The sequence below is a fragment of the Apiospora phragmitis genome (genome assembly GCF_038363925.1).
Source record: "Apiospora phragmitis strain CBS 135458 chromosome Unknown utg000002l:1.0-5516284.0:1.0-5523493.0, whole genome shotgun sequence".
Taxonomy (NCBI): Eukaryota; Fungi; Ascomycota; class Sordariomycetes; order Amphisphaeriales; family Apiosporaceae; genus Apiospora; species Apiospora phragmitis.
In genome coordinates this window covers 1,544,738-1,565,424 of record NW_027117400.1, presented here as the reverse complement: position 1 = coordinate 1,565,424, position 20,687 = coordinate 1,544,738, and the positions used below count along the sequence as shown (strand labels likewise).

The following is a 20,687-nucleotide window of genomic DNA, read 5'->3' as shown; positions in this document are numbered from 1 at the left end:
AAGTGCGTTTCTTATCTTATCGAACGAGCGCATGCTAAAGTGACAGTACGATTGAAGGTAGCGGTACCTCCCCCTAGCAACCTCCCAGGTTCCAGGCGAGTTTAGTGCTTCTGCCCCCCCAGATAACCGGGCCCCCAGTAGGTTAGCCCACATGCACCTGTCTGATGACGAACAGCCAGCGGCAGCACCAAGTCTATCTTGAAGCCTACATCTTATCTTATTCTTCAATAAATGATACATGCCATACCACACCATAACTTGCGACTCTAACCATTGGGTCGCCGGGGCTCATCTATCATAACCGAGGGAAGGCAATGCGCTTTTCAGGATCCGAAACACCGGCACGTTGTACATAAGGGACAACAGGAGGGCGAAATGGGCAACACTCCGAGCCGCATAACGGCGCAAGACAAGTACGAAGCAATCCCGACCGCATTTTCGCCTCTCAGCCTTCCTCTCTCCCCTCATCCTATACAGCTCTTCTTCCACAGTGACGGAATAATTCATTCATTACTAACATGTCCCCTCCCCCTTTCCGCACAGGGCGATCCTCGACCTCAAGAACCAGCGCGACAAGCTCCACCAGTACCAACGGCGCATCGAAGTCCTGACCCAGAAGGAGACGGAGATCGCACGGCAATGCCTGGCCAACGGAGACAAGAAGCGCGCGCTGCTGGCGCTGCGCCGCAAGAAGTACCAGGAGTCGCTGCTGGCCCAGACAGACGCGCAGCTCGAGCAGCTCGAGCAGCTGACGCGCAACGTCGAGTTCGCCCAGATCCAGAAGGACATCGTCTTCGGCCTGCAGCAGGGCAGCAACGTCCTCAAGGAGATCCACGCCGAGATGGGCGGCATCGACAAGGTCGAGAAGCTCATGGGCGAGACGGCCGACGCCATTGCCTACCAGAATGTGAGCGTCGACCCCCTACCTCCTTTTTCTTTGTCTGCAAGTAATGGGCATGTGACTAACCTGTTTTCTTTTCTTTCCAAATAGGAAATCAGCGAGATGCTAGGAGGGCGTATATCGAATAACGACGAAGACGAAGTCGAAGAGGAGCTAGAGAGGCTAGCTAAGGAGGTCAATGGTCCGCAAGAGACGACCCCTGGGCCGCTACCGGTTGTGCCTGGACACGAGCCGGCGGCACCAGAAGAAGAACCGGCCGTGTCAGAAGAGCCACAGCGGGAAAGGGCGGCGTTGCCTGCATGATGAAAGGAGGTGCGTTTTATTGCATTTAATCGGGCGTCATTTCAACGGGGCATATTGGCTTTCAAAGGGGACACACTGGGAATAGCGGTTGATTTGGCATGGATATACCATCGGGTACTCGAGGTCAACAACACTGAACATCTTTTCAAGTTATGTCAAGGTAGTAATAGACTTGGGTTTACACAGCATCGCCATACGTGCCTACCATGGATTCTTTGGTAATGGTGTTGTATATTTACAATTATACTCTTTCCAGTATGAGCTTGTCCTGCTCAATGACCCTGCGGCAAAATCTACTAGATACAACAACTCCCTGATGGTACTGCTCATGACCATGCTGATGTTAGCCTTTCATGCAATGAAACCCGTGCAGATGCAGAATATTGTGCTGAATACTCCCATTCCAATGCCAATGAAATGCCTGTGAAATGCCTATGCTGTCGCTTGTAACGCGAACAACCAAAGTCAATGGGTATCAAAAACAGAAAATAGCTCTTCCTAACTCCATTATGCAATATACGCCTAGCCCAATGCATACTCTCTCGCCTTTCCGTGACGAGACCCTGTCCGCTCTCGCTTTAGAGCGGCGCTTTGCAAGATGTGTTTTCGTTGAATCGTGTAGATTGAGGCTTCCATGAATTACTGGCTGCCTAATAGCAATTTGCAAATTTTAGGCAAGCAGCGGCGCTTAATATGGCCCACCATGAACAGGTTGTCGATGTTGCGGAGGATGTCCAAATGCAGGTGTTCCAGCAGCCACATTATGACCTGGTGGAACGTTGTGTCTGTAGCGCAACTCCTCTGGATGGTACTCCGCTGCTCTTCGCGCTGTGACTTGATGATAAGGCTCCGTATTTCTCGTCGTGTCATAAGTTCTATGGTCTCCACGTTAGCTTCCACGACGAATTTGCGCCAGCTGAGCTGATTGTCAACTTACACATCGCGGAGGATGGTTCGTTGACCCGGAGAGGCATTTCCCGCTATATCCCTCTGTTCAGGGCCCGGGAATTGGGAGTGATATCGCTCATTTACTGAATGAGGCGGGTAATCATGATGAGCGGCAGAGACCGTTCTGTATACCGGTGCTTCATGTGGCCGCATTACAGGTTGCATGTCCTGGGAAGTAGCATACCGATAGTTCGGAGCAATGGGTGCTGAACGCACTTCGTCATATGGCCTCGTGCGTGGCGCTGGCTCATCTTCAAGGTAGACTACCCGAGGGCCGCCGGAAACGCGCCGAACCTCCTGGAAAGGCGCGTCCTGGGCAACTAATCTCCGTGGAGCTTGTCTGTCATTGCCGACATAATGGGGCCCACCCGCATCTACACCTCTCCCAGCGCCATAGGGCGAGTCGACCACGATCGGGTTAGCCCTCGACCTAGGAAGGCCAGCATCGTGCGTCGGATAAGCCGCATCCCCCGCATAGACGATAGGAGAGCGAGGACGCTGAAGATGTCTGCCCGGGGTTACATGGTACGGATCACCATGACCCTCGGGCATGTATTGAACGGGACGGGATGGTTCACGAATTATGCGGATGAAGCCCGCATCGGACAATGCTTGAGCATCTCCAGAATACTGGGACAGCATGCGCCGGCGCTTAGAGGAGGCATCCTCTACATCTCCATTAAAGACTGGCGACCCTCGGCGCGCATAGCCCACTGGTTCGTGAACAACGGTGCGAGAAACAACACGGGGAGCGTCCGCAAAAGATTGCGAAACGCTAGGGTAGGGACGAAAGCCTTGGTTAAGGTTCACGGGTCTGTTGGGCGACACCGGCTCTATGGAAGGCAGGAGCATGTCTTCCAAGCTGTGTCTTACCGGCGATACAGGTGTAGGGTCGTTAGCCAGGCGATCAGCCAATGACCCAACTTTGGGCGCTGTGCTCTCACGAACACGTATGAAACCAGAGGATGGTTGTTGATAGTTAATACCGCCGTTGTGCCTAGTCAAGGCAGGGATACTTCGGTTTCCATGTCCGACGGGTGTGCTCGGGGCCAGCTGTGGAGCGTCTGGCATGAACGCCGACTGTTGCTGGTGTTGGCCTTGCTCGACTTCCAATGGGCCTGATACGGCACCTTGATCTACGCCAGATTGAAGATGGGCAACACTGCGTGCCCTATCCATAAGGGAAGGGGCGAGAACACCGTTGGGCTGGTTTCGAGCTTGTTCGTTAGTGTTGCGGTCATTCGAAAACCCTTCGGCAACAGCAGCGTATCTCCTAAAGCGCTGGGCCTTTCTGGCGGACTTCCTCTCTTTCCGGGTCAATCTTTTAATTTGTCCCGGTGTCATTTGCTCAGTCGGTGAAGCATCACGTCGCTGCTCTCTTACCGCAAGCGAAGGTTCTAGGCGTATGCTTTCAGGGGCAAGCGACATGTTCCTTGGTAAGGCCGGTGGAGGCATAGCAGCCGACGCAGCTTCTGCGCCAGAACTCTCATCCTCTGAACCGTCCTCGCTGTCGGAGATTTCAATCACCTCACGGAGGATTTCATCAAGCTGGTCACGGCCAGTCTCCTCATCTCCTCGCCACTTGACGATTACATCTAGGCAGGTCTGCTCGACTGCCTTTCGTGCATTGGCCCATGTTGTCTCTCTGAGTAGTTTGTCATACCGGGTATGTGTGTGCCTAATGTGAGCTAGGGCAGCAAGTTGGACACGACGAGCCAGTGGCAGCTCCGAGGCCATGCCAACTTTGTATTCGCCGTTGAACTTGCTGTTCTAATTCACACAAAAAATTCGAGTTGAGCGACACGAGCATATGAATACGGGAAGTGGGGTCCTACAAACCTTTTGAAAAGCGTGAAGAATGATCTCCTGGCGATCAGTATTCGGAATTCTCGGGAAGAGATCCCTCAGAACAGCGTCAGCTTGCATATTGATGTCGTGCTGGGACTTGGGAATAGATTCGGGTTCGCCAGGCAAGGGAACAGCGGCAAGTAGGTTGATTCCATTTCGCTCCAGCGTCTTGCGCGCCTCATCAACGATCGTTCGTCTAAAATGGTACCCCGCGCGGTGCATGTGATGCTCGAGATTCTTTACGTCCTTGCTGTCCTGTATATATCGCAGTAGTATTAGTGATGGATCCGTGATTGGTCGTCGCCAGACGTACCGAGACAATGAAGATCATAGCATCCTGTTCTCGGGACATTTCCTTGCATGCTGCAGTCAGGTCGGGGTTCCCGGTAGGGACGAACTCGAAGCCAGGCGGCGGCTCTTTCTCCGTGGTTACCTGTTGACTGGTGAGTACAATGTCTCGGGTTCGCGCGGCTTCAAACTACCTCGAACTCAAGCTTCTTCTTCTTTTCCGTGTTGTCGACGGCTTCAAAATACGACTTGTGCTTGATCTTGGCTGGCTCCTTCAGGGCATTCAACTGTGACCAAACACGTCTATCGTGCTGCTGGGATCTATGGAACTTGTCATGACGCTCATGGCGATGTTTAGCCTGTCCCCCTATGGGAGGGAGATGGCCCTTCTTTTTCTGTTTCGTCATCGCAACAGTGTTACGGACCTTACCATATCAGCAGGGCCGACGCAGCTTGCTGGATCCGGTAAACCTGGATGGGCGAAGAGCGAAGAGATGAAGAAGGAAAAGGATTATAGTCAGTAGTGACTACACACTCTCAAAGATGCCTACCACGTCCGACCCAGCTGGGCGCTATGAATGTGGGAACTTCTTCTTGTTGACGAGATATCCTTGGAAAATACGAGGAGACGATATCTTGCCTTGCAATAGCAAATAGAGATAGTGCGACTGGGAAAGGGAGAGTCACAGTAAATCACGCGCAATAAAAAGCGGCCAAGATGGATGCTGGCTTTATCGGCGCCTGTAACGATGGCGGGCTGACTGGCTGAGAGTGGGCTGGGGGAAAGAGTACAAGAAATGTTGGAGAGAAATGCTTGCAGCTTGCCCGCCTAGGTATTCTCTCGATTTCTCAGTGTCGTCGGGCGACTTTGTGTCAAGCAGCTTGTGGAGCCTGACCAGATCTTGGATTGGATGGCTTGATGGGGAAGAGTTGGGAAACCACTACACGCGCCCGAACAGAGAAGCAAGTGGTGGGTTAATAAGGCGGGAAAGCCCAGGGTGGATTGGTGGCCCGCCTCTCTGCAAGCAATGAAATGCCAGCGGCCCAGCGCAGATGGATGCAATGCCAAGTACAGATACAGCCTTAGGTTCTAAGTTAGGCAGGGAGGCAATCAGCCGAGAACTCTCGGCACAGCCACATGTGCCATGCCACACATATTGAGCACGCCTGATTCCAATTCCCCAAAGCCAAACCAAAAACCAGGCAGTAAGGCACCAACTTTTTCCGGAGACCCGTGGCTTGCACTTTGGTACTGCTCTCATTTTGCAAAGAAGCCGAGCTTTGTAGCGAGCAGACGAACGACGACACTTCAATTCCTCTTCAATCCCGCCCAACCGCCACCTCCCCCCGTCACATCGCCATGTTCTCCCGACAAGCCTTCCGCGCCGTCCGAGCTGCAGCTCCCCAGCGGACAATTGCCCGCATTCCGGCGCGCAGCTATGCCGCTGCTGCCGCCCAGGAAGTCCGACCTCCGGTAGCTGTGTACGGTCTCGATGGCACCTATGCCTCTGCTCTGGTACGACAACCATTTTCTACACAATCCATCTCTGCAAAGGAACCGTTTCGGGGCGCTTGCATTGGGCCAATTGGACGATAATTGACATCAGGCGTCTTGCTGCAGTTCAATGGATGGGGCAAAAGGTCGATTGGACAAGAGAACTAACGCATGAGCCATTAATAGTACACTGCCGCAGTGAAGTCCTCTTCTCTCGATCCCACCGCCAAGGCTCTGGTCACCCTCGGAAATCTCGTCGAGAAGGATGCTAAGCTCCGCGCGATCCTCAGCACCCCTACTCTCTCCGATGCCGACAAGTCCGCCATCGTCGCTGAGCTCCAGAAGTCTGCTGGCAGCAGCGAGACCGTCAAGAACTTCCTGAACACTCTGGCCCACTACAACCGCCTGAGCATCCTGAAGGGTGTTTCTGAGAAGTTCGGTGAGCTGATGGCTGCCTCGCGGGGTGAGGTCGAGATGACTGTCCGCAGCGCTACCGTATGTAAATTCCGAAATCAGGACTGGGGGAGTGGTACTAATACGATAATCTGCAGCAATTGGACAGCAAAACCCTTTCCCGTCTGGAGACCGCTGTCGCAAAGTCGCAGTACGTCGGCCAAGGCAAGAAGATCAAGCTGACCAACGAGGTCAACCCCGATATTGTTGGTGGACTTGTCGTCGAGATTGGCGACCGCACAATCGACCTCTCCGTGTCTTCCAAGATTGCGAAGATGAACAAGCTCCTCAACGACACTTTGTAAACTATTCATTATGTTTGTTTAGGGGGACCCCGGCACCGGGAGGTAATTGGCGAGACGTTTGCGAGCGGGTAGTCTGGTACTCATTCAGAGCACCGCTGTGTATAGGAGCGTAGATAGACGAAGCACTGTCTCACCAATACCCTCAAACTATTCAGCCTTTTATTTGCACCTACTTATTCCTCCTTCACTCAAACGAGAAGCGACCCACGCCTGAGCCCAAGGAGGCATATGGCAAGGACGAGACATAGTGACCTGGGCACGATACAGAAACACACATACTGTATGATATGCAGCCCATTCGCTTTGTTATATGTACCTTGGGTTAATATCACAGGTACGGTACCTAACGGTCCTCTCAATCTTCCCGGCGATTTCTGGTTCGTGATCGGCTTGTACTCGTCTACTTCAAGAGTGAAGCACCCCTGACAATGAAAACATCAAGCTATCGCTCAAGAAGACTTGAGATCAACACAGAACAGATGGCTGCCTTTGCTGCTGGTTTTTAATGAGCGACATATATGTCAACTATGCTCTCTAATAGACGCACCCAATACACGCAACCAAGACCAAGCCATTTGGTAGCTGGGCTTATCCCAAAGTAACAGTGTCATCATTTTGCAGACAGGACCAGCTCCATGATGTGTCCAAGTACTGCGGTAATCGTGTATATTGGCAGAATACAGATTCCATGCGAAATTATACTGCTGATATAGAGATTGACCACCCAAGATATTCTCAATAGGGGTGAAAAGCTTACTGCTACAACGCAATAACATTTCCCTTCTTTGCCTGGATCTCTAATGTATGTGCCTTATTGGGGCCCATGCAAGGAGTAAATATGGATACTTAATGACATATTGCTCCAATATGATTTTTGCCATTTTTGGATGGGCTGGACCTTTCTGATGGTATAACATACTAGGCTAGTATCCTACGGACAAGCTCATATGTATACCTTGTAGGTCGCTAGATACAGATATAATGCCATTGAGGAGCAACAGACCAGTAAGCACCTAACAGTCCCTGGCGTTACCCCTTTTAATGAATGACCTGCCTTCTAGGAAGCACAAGTTATAAGTAACGAAGCCAGGGTGAGATGGTTTATATAAAAAATGCTCATAAAAAGGCCAAACCCATTCACAGTATCATTGTCAAAATTTCCAAATGTCATGCATTGGACCTGGGACGTACAAGCAAATGCATGCCTAGGTCGTAGGTAGGGCAGTTTCGGCGGATACGTGTTTGCGTGTAGGCAGGTTGGCAGGCAAGGCCATCCTTAACTTCGCTAGTGTAAGACGATGAGAAAAGAGAAGCCTGAATTCGTTTTCGAGATGCACGACCATTCTACAGCATGAGGTTTAGCGATAGACCAGAGCTGTCAAGAATGGTAGAAGTGTGAGGCTGAAGACACAAACCGCAGACTTGCCGGGATGCCTGCAGTGAATCTGGGGGAACCCCCCCTGGCTCCTAAGTTTAGCTCCCTGCTACTTATGGGCCTGTGCTCCCCTCTCGACCTGGAACGTCATTGGATCTCATTCGGCAACAACCGCCCAGCGCCCAATCGACCCACTGGACTGACTGGGAAGTTTGTAAACAACGAACTGAGCTGAGCCCCTCAACCATACGAATTATTGGACCGAACCGCAGCAGAACCATATCGACATCCACCAACCCAGCACTTGTTCGTGTGCTCTGCTGTACTTTGGCTCGACTTGGCCCACTTGATCAGCACTTATTGTCCCTCTAGTGAGTCTCCCATTAATCCCAATGCATCTCTACTACTCCAGGGACTTGGCGCAAGTCCAAGTCGAGTGCCCCTCGATGCGGATGCAGAATCTCGTGACAAAGAACTGACCAACGTCTTCCTCCATCACAGATCCGCTTCCACACAGCCGACGAATATCCAAGATGACGTCCTTTGTAACTACAGTGTAAGTCTGACTGATTTTGGACGATAGCAAGCATGCTCACTTCCCCAAGAGCCTTGCTTGTCGCAACCGTCCTTATCGCTAACACTTATTGTTTTCGCCTCCCCTTTCCTTAGCAACCAGCGGGCACGCAACCAATTCCGAGCGAGGCCCGGCAAGGGCGGCAACACGAGCTACCAGCTGCGACAGTATGCCGAGGCCACGCTGGGCGGCGGCAGCCTGCGCAAGGTCGTCAAGCTGCCCGACGGCGAGGACGAGAACGAGTGGCTGGCCGTCAACATGGTGGATTTCTACAACCAGGTCAACCTCCTCTACGGAGCTATCACCGAGTTCTGCTCGCCGCAATCCTGCCCCGAGATGAAAGCCACAGATGAGTAAGTCAACACAGAAACAACATACATATATGCCGGAAAGAAAGAAACAAGGAAACTGACACACACAAACACCACCGTTAGGTTCGAGTACCTCTGGCAAGACAGCGAGACCTACAAGCGCCCCACCAAGATGGCGGCCCCGGCCTACATCGAGCAGCTCATGTCGTGGGTCCAGAGCAACATCGACAACGAGTCGGTGATGCCGTCGCGCATCGGCGTGCCCTTCCCCAAGACCTTCCCCTCGCTCGTCCGCCAGATCTTCAAGCGCATGTACCGCGTCTACGCCCACATCTACTGCCACCACTACCCCGTCATCCGCGAGCTCGGCCTCGAGCCCCACCTCAACACCAGCTTCAAGCAGTACGTCCTCTTCATCGACGAGCACGGCCTCGCCTCGGGCAAGGACTTCTGGGGTCCCCTCGGCGACCTGGTCGAGAGCATGTTGAGGAGCGATTAGGCGGACCAGAAAAAAGGAGAATGAAGAAACCGGGGAGGGTTTCTCACACAATGTGATACTAGGGCGATGTCGCCTCTACAATCCTCTTCGACAAGAGGTTGTACAAGGCGCGCCGAGGCACGGTCGGTTGTGATGGTGCCGCCAACGGTGTTGTTGAGGCTGTTGAGGCACAGGGCAATGAGATTTGAGATGAATCCGGCGTTCAGGATGTATGGATATTGGGGCGTTCTTGTTTTCCTTTCTCTTCTTCTCCCCAGGCATAAGCACTGCGGTAATGACAGGATAGAGCAGCATAACTTCGGAGTGAGTGGTTATAAGGAAGGCAGCCATAGGACGCTTCCCTCATTTTGGTCAAGTCAAATGCACTGAATTGATACAGGCTTTAGCCGTATGAGAGACGGCATCCTTCGCTCACGAGACTCTTCTTTGCGGACAAACGTGTATCAACTGTTCTCTCAGTTATTGGTCCTACCTATTCCTTAGACTCTTTACTTTGTTCTGATATTGTTCATTCGGTCTCAAGCCATCTTGGCTCGGCCATTATCTGTTGCTGGCCCAATAGCCCTCTGCCGTAAAATGTGGAGGCATAGCCATACCTCCGTGCCTGCAAATACCCTTACCCAGTCCGTATGATTGCAACTCATATGTATAAGAGCATACACTTCCCCTCATAACGAATTCTGAAAGGCGAAACCATGTATCCCGTCCGAGGATAGCCATCCCACAGTGAAAAAGGAATAAACGCCCCGTCATATGCTAATGTGATTGTCAACGTATGATGCGTTGATGTCCCTACAACTGCCCTGCATCGTTAAGACCTAGCGTCCGTGTGGCAGTGGTGCGAGAACATCACTCATAGCTGTTGTTCGTCATCGTAATCCTTCATAAGATTGATCTTCTTTTTGAAAAGTTCAAACGCCGAGAAGAAGACGGCATTGACCGCGGCAGACCGGCCCATCGATACGCCAAGGCCTCGATACATGTCCCGCCTGAAGAACTGGATTTTCGGGATGGGTACCGGTTGACCTTTCGAGTACATCAAGGCATTACGTTGATAAATACTCTTGACCGAGTCGATGGGGTCTATAATGTAGCCAAGCGGTCAGTTGTCATTCTCATCTCTTGTTTCGTTTCGGACATCGCTCCACCGCAATGGAACTCCAAGTCCCTCAGGGGGCCAGAAAGGGGGAACAAGGTGACCCACATATCAACGCCCAAGAAACAATACCGCAAAGACCTCCGGCAACCAATACGGCGATGGGATTCTTGTGGGCGTTTGTGCCGCTGAATGTTGTCAAAAGCTGCTTGCCGCTCTCGTACGTTGCGAAGTAGATGCCAGTACCCAGCGAATCCCTCACTAGTGAGAGCTGTCAGAATCACCTGGCTTGTATGTTTGGTCAAACTTCAGAGACTTACTGAGATGCAGATTCAAGCCGGTGTACATGCCGCTGAAACCGCGGTGCTTGACAATGTTGCGCAAGGTCTGGATTGTGCCCTTGTTGTGATAGGTCATGGCAATTGCTTGTCGCTGAGGATCCACATTCTTCTGATTGGCCATAAGTACAGACACCTGAGCGCTGAGCTTGGTGAGCTCGAATGGACCTAGCAGAACGAATATAGTCAGCAGCTGGTCAGTAGAACGCGAAGTTCCTCTACCATGTCCACTCACAAGCAATGAACGTAATGCCAGACCCAGCAGTCACGCCAGCGGCACCAAAGCAAGCAATGGTGCCCAGCGTGGGATAGGCGCCGTTCTTGTTGACATGTTCAAGCGGGCAGAAACCCAAGTTTTTCCCCATCCAGTCCGAATAGACGTGTTTGGAGCGTTGGTATATCGAAAAAGACACGGTTCGTACGAGTGTTACACTGGCCAAGGGAGCCGTCACACCTGCACATAGATCGTCAGCCATGGCACCACTTTGTATAACACGACAATCGTGCATATGTCTGGGGGCACTAGAATCATGCCATGAGGAAGCAATTATGGACTTGTCTTACCTCGGAAAAAGCCACGAACACCTTCAGACTGGTATGTGGAGCGGACACAATGCAGAAAGCCATTGTAAGGGTATGTTTGGAGACGCGTCTTCACGCTGTCGAGGGGAAAGGCCGTGATGGTAGATAGTACGCTGGCGGAGCTCGCAGAGACCTCAGTCCGGTACCGTTTTATCCACCTACGTTGCTTCTCGTGGTTGGTGTTGTTTGCACTGAGCTGAGGAGGCATGGTCCGGGCCCGAAGCTGTTCGCTGGTGACATCTTGGAACTTGACTTCCACTGGCATGGCTCTCTTTCGCGGCAGGCGCTCTATCCCCGAGGTTTGTCTCCAAAATCTTGTTCGTCTTTGGTGTGGTCCTGTCGGATAGCTTCAACAGCAGTAGCAGCAGCACACGGTGAAGTATACTGCGGGAGCTTCAGACAGTGGCCTCGAGTCGAGGACCAGAGTCATCAGCGAGGTCGCGATACTGTAATGGTGGCGGCCCGCAAGAGCTGTGCCATCAAGATGTAGTTGTCGTATGTTCTTGTGGTAATGACGATTGGATATGGAGAGGAAGAAGGTTAGATGCGGGGTCGCTGAACGGCGTGAGAAAGATATAGGTAAATTCGACCCTGTCCCCAAGTTCGAAACAAAGGGACTACTGTGATAGCACAATAGGTGGGAGCTCAGATCATATCCATACAGAGAGAGATGCTGAACTGAACTGAACTGGACTGGACGTAGGGCCAATTAGAGTAGCCTGACTCAAGACGGAAGCCCCCAACGTGGAAAGTTCAATGGTCGATTTGCGGGGTTGGCTGGCCAGGACCCAGCAGGGAACAACTGCGGTACTTGGGATGTTTTAGTGGTTTAGGAGCTGGAGCAGTTGAGCATACCGACTTCTGCATGGGCATGTAGATGTAGCATCGAGATGGATAGTGGCTCATGCCAGGTCTTTACCTAGTATTTAAAGTACGTATTGACTTACATGAAATACTCAATCGGATGTAGCACCCTGCATGCCCAGTGATCGGTTCAAAAAGCAATTCTTGATACATGAGTATTGGATGATGATCCGTTGGAATGTTCAAAAGTCGTTCGTTCGCTCGCTGGTCTGCCCATTTCCCCATCCATGATCCATCCCATTCCGCTGTGCCTATCCGTACCTCCTACTACCCTTCCACTCCCTAACTCCCATACCTTCTTGGCTGTAATGGTGCCGCAGGCGGAGGGGGCTCTTGGTTGCACAGCTGCAAAAGCGTCTCCACTGTGGATGACTGACTGGCCAGCGACCCTGAATGGACCGGGTTTGCTGTGCGACCTCGTTAAGCATGTGGGCAAGTAACGCCGACCAGAATGGGCTCCAAACCAGCCAAGCAGCAAGCAGACTACTGAGCAGACAACGGCAGCCATTGGAGGAGATTATGCTCGGGAAGCGATAGTTGAGTGAAACTCTTGCGATAATCAGCTCCATTTGCGTGCTATTATCGGCTTCTGCTAGCTAGCTTACCCCATATTACTGTTTCAGCACAGCTTCTAAGTTCTGCCGTCCCGGCTTCTATCCCGTCTGCTGTCTCTACTCTACATTGAACATGATCTGGATGTTTGTGGACACTGAGATGAGCAAGCACAATCCGTTACATCTGGCTTGGTCTATGGGATCCCCGGATGCGTAAACCTCCTATCCCAAGCAGTAACCTTGCGCTGTACCTTGGCAAACATGTGAGCCTCGCATATCAATACCAGTGCCTCCAAATACACATGCTGGTGCAATTCAACCATTGGTCCCGTGTCCAACCAACGTCATTAGGCGTAATGCGCCTCATTTAGATCATTTAGAGGGATCGCCGCTTATTAGCGGCAGAGCCATCGTCCGGCGAATCAAATAGGCAGCCACCCGTACGTGCTCTGGCAATCCGTAGACTGCCGCAGGACATATCTTTAGACTTGCCAGCTGATGAGAATACAATCTCGTCAGAATAGTGATCCGATGCCATGACCGCAATGTTCTAGACCAAGGCCCAGGACGAGTTGTCTGTTTGCCGTGATATGATGCTTCTGCTCCCCGATTTGTGTATGTTACATGGTTTTAGTCGATCCGGTTCCTTCCAGTCGTTGAGGCCCAACAGCCCAATGCCACGAGACGAAAGAAATGATTGGTATGGTATTCTTGGCCTGTGTACAGGCTCATTGGGTCTCGCAGCAATGATGTTCGAGGCCAGCTTCAGCTTTCAGGGCGGCGCATACCTGCACACAAGAGTCTCACTTTTGCGTCCCGCGGGTCTATCCGCACAAGCAGATCTGCGAGTTCGTAGGCGGGGGTTTGACTCGTTTGCCCAAATTGACAAAAGGTGAGGCTCTCAATGACACATGAACTTCCTGTATAGCCGCTGTCTGAAAGCGGCCGTGGATGGATATACACGCCTATTACCGCAAGCAAAGACCCATGGATTTATTTAGCATAGCAATCGTCATGTCGTAATGCTTGTAAGCCGTTTCACGGACGTGCCTCGCAAACTCGGTTCTACACTTGGTCAGTAAAAGTCCAGCTGGAGTCCCGGGGGTTATGTTTCCTCACTCCTTTTTCCTTGACTCCGTGTTGAGCTTCATATGCCTCCAGAGCGGGGCGTGGCCGTGAACCCGGTAGTAGGCGATTATCAGGAGGTTCTTGAGCACTTTATGTTCAGGACCTCGGGACCTGGCAGCTGCATCCAGAAAAGCTATAGTTCTTGCTACCCCTTGAGGGTTGAAGACAGCCTCATCCTCTTCGAAGGCAGTTCGGAGCTGACGGCGGGCTACATAGCGGGCGGGTTTGGAAAACTGCACCGCATGCAACAGTCCTCTGTAAAGGTGACGGTAGGCATGGATGACCTCGAGGTTTGCCATGATGTGATGGTATGGCCGTCAAAGGTGCGGGCCGTGTCGTGCTAAAGGGATAGAATATGAGAAGTGTGATGTCCCTAACGGCTGATACTCAGGCTCAGACACATTCAAGCACCTAGCCAATCGTCTACTGATGTGGTAAGTAGGGATGCCGTATTGGGGCTGTTGTGCAATTTGCTTTGACGGCACACGAGAATAGAACACCAAGCTTTTCCTCTGGCTCGGATACGAACGAATCCAGCCACTGGAGATGCTCCATGCCTCATGGGCTTCTAGCGCCGAGTCTAGCGCCATTATTGTTAGAGGTGCCCAGTCACTCCCAGTGGTGTCGTAGCACATCCCCTAAAGTACCGTACGAATCGAGCAATCGGTCCCCACGCAACATGTCATCGTCAACCGGGATCGTTCTTCAATCGACCGGACTCCTTAAGACCATACACCAATACTTTAATGTTCTTTCGGTTTTGCCCTTAAAACATCACACGACCATGCATTCACATGCCAGCAGATATCCCAGTGCCTGATACCGTGTATGGGCAGCCAGAAGGAAGCCGAGTATTATTATTTAAGTCTTGTCTTACCTGGATATATCTTTTTCTTCCTCACCCCAATCCGACTACATTCAGTTGCATGGCGTGACGACCTAACCTACCCACTTTCCACTTCGACCATTTCGTCCGACCTTGCATAAAGTCACATTCCCCAACCCCTCCAGTCGACTGCCGAGCTGCCCGCTGCTGCCCGCCGTCCCAGCTGCTGCTTGGCTGCACGCCGCCCTGGCCCTGCAATGTCGTCTATGGTAAACGACTTCATCATCGCCCCGGCCCTGCGACAAGTTCGACGCTTCTCCTTCTCGAGTCTCTCCAGCGAGCCCGAACCACGTACATCCCCCAACCAGTGCCGCAAGGATACAACACGGCCATCCAGCCAGGAGGATGTGATTTCAGAAACAGAGGAGGATTCATACTTTAGAGATGACGGGGACGATAGTGCCTCACAGCCACCTTCGTCACGAAGCTCCATAACCCCCAACATGGACAGCGAAGCATTCGACTCGACTGGATATCGACGGCAGCATGTGCCGACCACATCTCACAATGTGGCGTCAGACTCCCTCCAGGCTATTGCAGCCATGGGCTCACAGCAAAATTTGCCACCTCCTAACACCGAACCATCTAATCAAGGGCGTTCGCCAGCTTCGAATGCCAATACTCTAGGCCCTTCACCATCCGGAGAAGCTACTACGGTGCCATCGGCCACACCGATCCCGCGGAAGCCCCTACCAGAACACGATGGCATGGGTGCTCTAAGGAGACGCATATTGGAGATTCAGAGAAAAAGCATACCTGCACCGGAACGAGCACGTCTAATGCACGAGCTGTTAATGGAAGGCTATACCAAGTCGCAAATCGTTACTCAGGCAACTCGGCCGTTTACTCCTTCGAGCGGAGTGAGCTGGGAGCAGACACAATCACCACAAGGAATGCTAGACTCGTTCAAATTTTGGCAAGGCAACGTCGGCGAAACGCGGGCCACGGAAAAATTTACTCTCACGAAGTCAGATGTTAAGGCTACGTTCGCTCCGCTAAAACCAGGCGAGGACAGCGACTCGCCATACCGGCCACTTGGATGCGAGCATTACAAGAGAAACGTGAAATCGCAATGTTCTACATGTAGTCGGTGGTACGTATGCAGATTCTGCCACGACAAAGACGAAGACCATGAGATGATTGCCAAGGATACCAAAAACATGCTCTGCATGTTCTGTGGGACAGCTCAAAAAGCTGGCGAAGTCTGCATAGTTTGCGCCGAGTCCGCTGCCTTGTACTACTGCTCGACCTGTAAGCTATGGAACAATGACCCGGACAAGTCCATCTACCATTGTGGCGATTGCGGCATCTGCAGGATTGGTCGAGGTCTTGGGAAAGACTTCTTCCATTGCAAGGTAAGTGCTGGGCCGGAAATCCACATAGGCTTCGACTGATTGGATTTGCAGAAATGTTGTGCTTGCTTGGCAATCAATCTCGAAAATGACCACAGGTGCATAGAGAGGTCTTTAGATTGCGACTGCCCGATCTGTAGCGACTACATGTTCAATTCGCCCAAGCCTGTGTGCTTCATGAGATGTGGGCACGCAATGCATCGAGGCTGCTACGAAGAGCATATCAGAACGGCATACAAGTGCCCAATATGCAGCAAGAGTGTCGTCAATATGGAAACGCAGTTCCGGAACCTGGATATAGCCATCCAGATGCAGCCAATGCCCGAGAAATTCCAGGATACGCGAGCTGTTGTGCTATGTAACGACTGCTCTGCGAGGACGACAACCGAATATCATTGGCTCGGCTTGAAATGCGCTGTATGCCGTTCTTATAACACATCGGAGCTCCAAATATTAGGGGTTGACAGTGCACAAGGCTTGACGGGCGGTGCCGATATAACGACACCCCAATCTACAGAACAACCTCAAAGCGATAATCCGCCTACCAGCATGACCCAAACCTTGGCTCCCCGCGATATCCCAAGGAGGCGGCGGCACTCTTCAAACCTCTTAGACCATGGCGTTGATAACTCCGGTACAGACCCCCGTGACCTTGGCTCATTCGTGCTGCAGGAAAGACTGGTGAGGTCGGTTTCCCCCTCCCACGCTGTTGAGCGCCCCATGCGCCCGGGGACGCACCAAGCGAGCGCGGACGAGTCCGACGATGAAGCCGGAGATTTTATAGGATTTTGGAGTTGGGTACCCCGGAGTATAAAATCCAATGAGGGCCAGGATGGCGAATCCGAGTCTGATGGCGAATCCACGTCCTCCGTGGACGATGAGATGGAGGATGACGACGACGAAGATGACGAAGAAGAAATCAGCCTTTTCGGGCATCGATAGTACTATTAGGTAGACGAAACGATCAAGAGAAGAGCATGGTAATGGGGAACGGTGTCGGGCGCATTGGAATGCATCAGCGAGTCTATTTGGTCTTGGCATAACTGTTTACTGGGATTAAGGTTTTGCATGCTCCGGAGTCTGTTGGGCGCAAAGGAGATACGAATGAGACGGACATCTACGAAATTGGCCTTAGGCAGCAGGGCAACACGAGACTGGAAGTATCTCATCTAACCTCATCAATAGACGAGCATGCCCTGGGGACAATCCCCAACGATTAGCACCTTTGATAGCATCGTCAGGATGGCACCTCGAGAAGCAACGAGGCGGGCAAGGGCGCTTGGTTCCGAACATCTCCTCAGACGTACCTTCTAGTGAATACAGAGTATGCTTTACTTCATATCAACATCACTTGGTGTTTGCAGTGGTATGAACCCCCTAAGGGTTGATTGACTAAGCTTTACTCAATCCGCTGTTCAGATTGAGGCCAACAATACATGGCAAACCAGGCAAATGTTGGAGTCATAAGCAGTGAAGCATCAGGGTTCACATCACCATTTCCAATTGCCTACCCATACATGCACAACCTCACCGTCTCTCCCTTCATATTATTGCGAAAAATTCCTTTCGCTAGAGAAGAACTACACCCCAAGACAACATTCACGCGCGATGGCTGAACCATCCCCTCATCACCACACCATCACTTCCCCTATTGCCATTTCCGATCAGCCCGTCGGTCCAGGAGCTCAAGGCCCCCATAATTCCCTCCTGGGCGAGAGCGAAAAAGGGACCGCTGATTGCCGACTGCAGCGACATCATTGCCAGTGCTTCTGCCTGTGCTCGGTGTTGGTGCTCAACGCGGGCGAAGTGTGTGACGCCTGCTTACATGGTCGTCATGCTTGAACGGAGAATTCACCCCAAGACCGAAACGACCGAAGAAGAGGATAGGGACGGATGGACGCATAGCAAGCAAGCAAGATCCTGGCAGTCTATTCGGCATTCTCCAGAAAGAACGACTATCACATACAGAGAATGAGCAAGCCCCTATCGGATCGATACCCGCTACCTTTCTCGCTCTCGGCACGATGAGATCGCTCTGGCTTGCACAGATCTGCTAGCCTGCACGAACAGATGTACTACTACAGTACATAAACCACGGTGGAACAGCAAGATCTCCATCTGCGTACCTTATATGTAGTGTTTCGGCCGAATATGCAGGCTGGATAGAACGAAACGACGTTACGCAAGCTACTTGTGGTTTATGCTTAACCGACCGAAGTCGGAAGTCATACCGTTTCCCATCATGCTACCATCGAATGATCATGTATCCCCTCCGGAAAACGCCGTTACCAAAAGTGACAGACACCGTAAAAAAGAAAACGCCGGCAAGAAACCCGCCATCGATCCATCGTAGAAGTCATGAAACAAGATGTTTGTAAAAGCCGCCTCCGGAGAAAGCCTCTTCTTCGACAGTTGGTTGATTTCCCTCATCCGGCCCGAGCGTCCCGGTCCACGTCTTGGACCTTGAACTTCTCCTTCTGGGCCTCCTTGCGCAGAAATTACTACTCGGCCTAAGGTGCAAAGGCGAGGTCAGCTCTGTATCCCAGTCGCCTTCCTGGAATTTATATATGCAGGACAGGTAGAGCGTAGAAGTGCCAAGAGGGAATAACACCACTTACTGCAAGCGCTTCTGGGTTGACCCCGTTCTCAATCATGGAGATGCAGCAGGACAGCGTTCTACGGTCCAGATGACAGTTCTGCATACACCCAATGAACATGTAGTAAGCAACAACTATTTTCTTCAGGCGGGTCACCCTCTATCCATTCATTGAATAGAAGAACGCTTGGGGAAGACCTTACCAGGATCGTGGAGATCTCGTGTAGAATGTCCACGGCTTGTTGGGCGGCGGCTTGCTTCTCGCTCTCATGACTGCCTGCTGCGGGCGGCATCTTCGGTTATTGGGGGAAGTGTGTAGACACACAGATTTAAACTATGTGTGGTTTTGTGACGGTTGTATGGTTGCCACGAGATCTGGTATAAGTTGGTATCTTATGTAGACGTGGAGAGTGAGGTCGTTGCAGGTGCAGGGGCGGCGCGCTTCGGTCAACTTTGATTGAAACCCAGCTGGGGCCAGCTGCCTAGGATGTAGCTTTTCGCCTTGATCACTCCCCTATCATATTCTAGAGCATCCTTTCAGATGGCAATTCAAAGCTTCCATCTCGATATCTTAGATCCTTACACTTACGATTTGATAGAGCTACAATTTTATTAATTGGTGCTCTCTTGTTCGTCCCAGGAAATGCATGGCCCTGAGACCGGCAGTCGACCCTTTCGGAGCAACCGGCTCTTAAAGAGAAGAAACCCAGCTGCAGCATAGGAGATGATGAATTTACATCGAACAAATAGACATCTTCTTCACGAGGGTTTGGTGACTAAACTACGCCGTGTTGATTATCGAATATCAGCAGAACGAGACGTGCAGCATAGTCAGAGTTCAGTAAACTCCTGTAAATACGCAATTGGCCGTGACCCCCAAGCATGGCTGTTCCAGTAAGTGAAGCGGTTATCGTTTCTCATTAAATCGTAGTAGGTATCTTAAAGCGTGGGCAGTTCCTCCTAAGCCTTGACTGCCTCGACAAATAACTCCCGCATCCCCTTCAGCAGGGTCGCCAGTTCCCTCGTCTCGTTGACCCTCTCCAGCACGCGGTCGACCTTCTCGCGCTCCAGCTTGGGCCGGCAGTGCCGGACGTCGTAGTCGCGCGACGACGTGCACAGCTCGAACCAGGCCTCGCGCTCCCAGTCGCGGTCGTCGATGTGGGTGTAGACGAACTTAAGCCGGTCCGTCTGGCCCGCCCCCTCGATCTTGAGGCACAGGTTGGAGATCCAGAAGTCTAGCTCCGGCACGTTGAACCGCGCCTGCGCCTCGATGCGCGCCGCGTGCGCCCCACTGCGCCGCCAGCCGCGCGTCGATCTCCGCCTGCGTCTCCGTGATCTGCCGCTTCAGCGTGTCGCGCTGCGCCGCGTTCTTGTCCCGCTGCTGCGTGAGCGACGCGATCGCCGCCTGCATCTCACGCGTCTCGGCCGCCTCCTTGGAGATGGTCTGTTGGTGCGTGTTGGTCTTGAGCTGGAGGATCTCCATGTCCTTCTTCTTCATCCGTTGGTCCTCTGGAAAGCGATATTTGGGTTAGCAGGGTGAGGTTCTCTCGTTCCCGATAGATACAACAGAATGCGCGCGCGGGATTATTGGGAGACGAACCTTGTAGTTCTGCGACGTTCATGCGAAATTGGTTTCGCTCTTCCAGCACGCGCTTCCGGCCTTGCTCGATAAAGGTGTCGAATCTTGCGCTGAACTTGGCCATGCGGTCGCGCAGGTCGTCGAAGCCGAAATTGATACTCGGGAGCGAATCCGCCATAGACGGCGCCATGGCCGACATGGGGGGTTGGCCTCGCATGCTCGAAGACATGGACGGTTCGAAGACTGACGCCATGGTGTCCGATTGCGAATTCCTCAAGCGATTGCGACTCATTTGGGATATATTGTAGTCTCTATTCCAGCGATGCGAGTAGGGTGCAGATTAATGCGACGACGTGGTGGTGTTCTAATTGCGGCTGGTTGGGTTGGGTTGAGAATTCGTAAATTCGCATAC

At 52.1% G+C, this 20,687-nt stretch overlaps 9 protein-coding genes across 9 annotated transcripts; 4 read left to right on the top strand and 5 right to left on the bottom strand.

Moving 5' to 3' along the window:
* Positions 1 to 375: 375 nt before the first annotated feature.
* PG994_001309 (uncharacterized protein) lies at positions 376 to 1,204 on the top strand (the record flags this gene model as incomplete). Its single annotated transcript, XM_066852718.1, has 3 exons — positions 376 to 413; positions 544 to 907; positions 992 to 1,204. 3 exons carry the CDS (start codon positions 376 to 378, stop codon positions 1,202 to 1,204), a joined length of 615 nt encoding a protein of 204 aa, XP_066720859.1.
* Positions 1,205 to 1,892: 688 nt separating this feature from the next.
* On the bottom strand, positions 1,893 to 4,695 carry PG994_001308 (uncharacterized protein; the record flags this gene model as incomplete). The annotated part of the gene is made up of 6 exons (XM_066852717.1): positions 1,893 to 2,079; positions 2,142 to 2,276; positions 2,337 to 3,922; positions 3,992 to 4,255; positions 4,314 to 4,433; positions 4,483 to 4,695. The coding sequence occupies 6 exons, from the start codon at positions 4,693 to 4,695 to the stop codon at positions 1,893 to 1,895; spliced, it is 2,505 nt and encodes an 834-aa protein (XP_066720858.1).
* A 953-nt stretch (positions 4,696 to 5,648) lies between these two features.
* On the top strand, positions 5,649 to 6,541 carry PG994_001307 (ATP synthase delta subunit-domain-containing protein; the record flags this gene model as incomplete). The annotated part of the gene is made up of 3 exons (XM_066852716.1): positions 5,649 to 5,804; positions 5,970 to 6,278; positions 6,335 to 6,541. 3 exons carry the CDS (start codon positions 5,649 to 5,651, stop codon positions 6,539 to 6,541), a joined length of 672 nt encoding a protein of 223 aa, XP_066720857.1.
* Positions 6,542 to 8,449: 1,908 nt separating this feature from the next.
* On the top strand, positions 8,450 to 9,300 carry PG994_001306 (maintenance-ploidy protein mob1; the record flags this gene model as incomplete). The annotated part of the gene is made up of 3 exons (XM_066852715.1): positions 8,450 to 8,472; positions 8,586 to 8,843; positions 8,925 to 9,300. 3 exons carry the CDS (start codon positions 8,450 to 8,452, stop codon positions 9,298 to 9,300), a joined length of 657 nt encoding a protein of 218 aa, XP_066720856.1.
* Positions 9,301 to 10,153: 853 nt separating this feature from the next.
* Positions 10,154 to 11,581, bottom strand: PG994_001305 (mitochondrial carrier protein; the record flags this gene model as incomplete). The annotated part of the gene is made up of 5 exons (XM_066852714.1): positions 10,154 to 10,383; positions 10,505 to 10,657; positions 10,717 to 10,902; positions 10,970 to 11,188; positions 11,299 to 11,581. 5 exons carry the CDS (start codon positions 11,579 to 11,581, stop codon positions 10,154 to 10,156), a joined length of 1,071 nt encoding a protein of 356 aa, XP_066720855.1.
* A 2,121-nt stretch (positions 11,582 to 13,702) lies between these two features.
* PG994_001304 (uncharacterized protein) lies at positions 13,703 to 14,161 on the bottom strand (the record flags this gene model as incomplete). Its single annotated transcript, XM_066852713.1, has 2 exons — positions 13,703 to 13,799; positions 13,854 to 14,161. The coding sequence occupies 2 exons, from the start codon at positions 14,159 to 14,161 to the stop codon at positions 13,703 to 13,705; spliced, it is 405 nt and encodes a 134-aa protein (XP_066720854.1).
* A 784-nt stretch (positions 14,162 to 14,945) lies between these two features.
* On the top strand, positions 14,946 to 17,042 carry PG994_001303 (CHY zinc finger domain protein; the record flags this gene model as incomplete). Its single annotated transcript, XM_066852712.1, has 3 exons — positions 14,946 to 16,103; positions 16,155 to 16,198; positions 16,241 to 17,042. The coding sequence occupies 3 exons, from the start codon at positions 14,946 to 14,948 to the stop codon at positions 17,040 to 17,042; spliced, it is 2,004 nt and encodes a 667-aa protein (XP_066720853.1).
* Positions 17,043 to 18,526: 1,484 nt separating this feature from the next.
* PG994_001302 (Mitotic-spindle organizing protein 1) lies at positions 18,527 to 18,989 on the bottom strand (the record flags this gene model as incomplete). The annotated part of the gene is made up of 3 exons (XM_066852711.1): positions 18,527 to 18,583; positions 18,719 to 18,796; positions 18,900 to 18,989. The coding sequence occupies 3 exons, from the start codon at positions 18,987 to 18,989 to the stop codon at positions 18,527 to 18,529; spliced, it is 225 nt and encodes a 74-aa protein (XP_066720852.1).
* A 667-nt stretch (positions 18,990 to 19,656) lies between these two features.
* PG994_001301 (kinetochore protein spc25) lies at positions 19,657 to 20,528 on the bottom strand (the record flags this gene model as incomplete). The annotated part of the gene is made up of 3 exons (XM_066852710.1): positions 19,657 to 19,956; positions 19,982 to 20,205; positions 20,297 to 20,528. The coding sequence occupies 3 exons, from the start codon at positions 20,526 to 20,528 to the stop codon at positions 19,657 to 19,659; spliced, it is 756 nt and encodes a 251-aa protein (XP_066720851.1).
* Between the last annotated feature and the right edge of the window lie 159 nt (positions 20,529 to 20,687).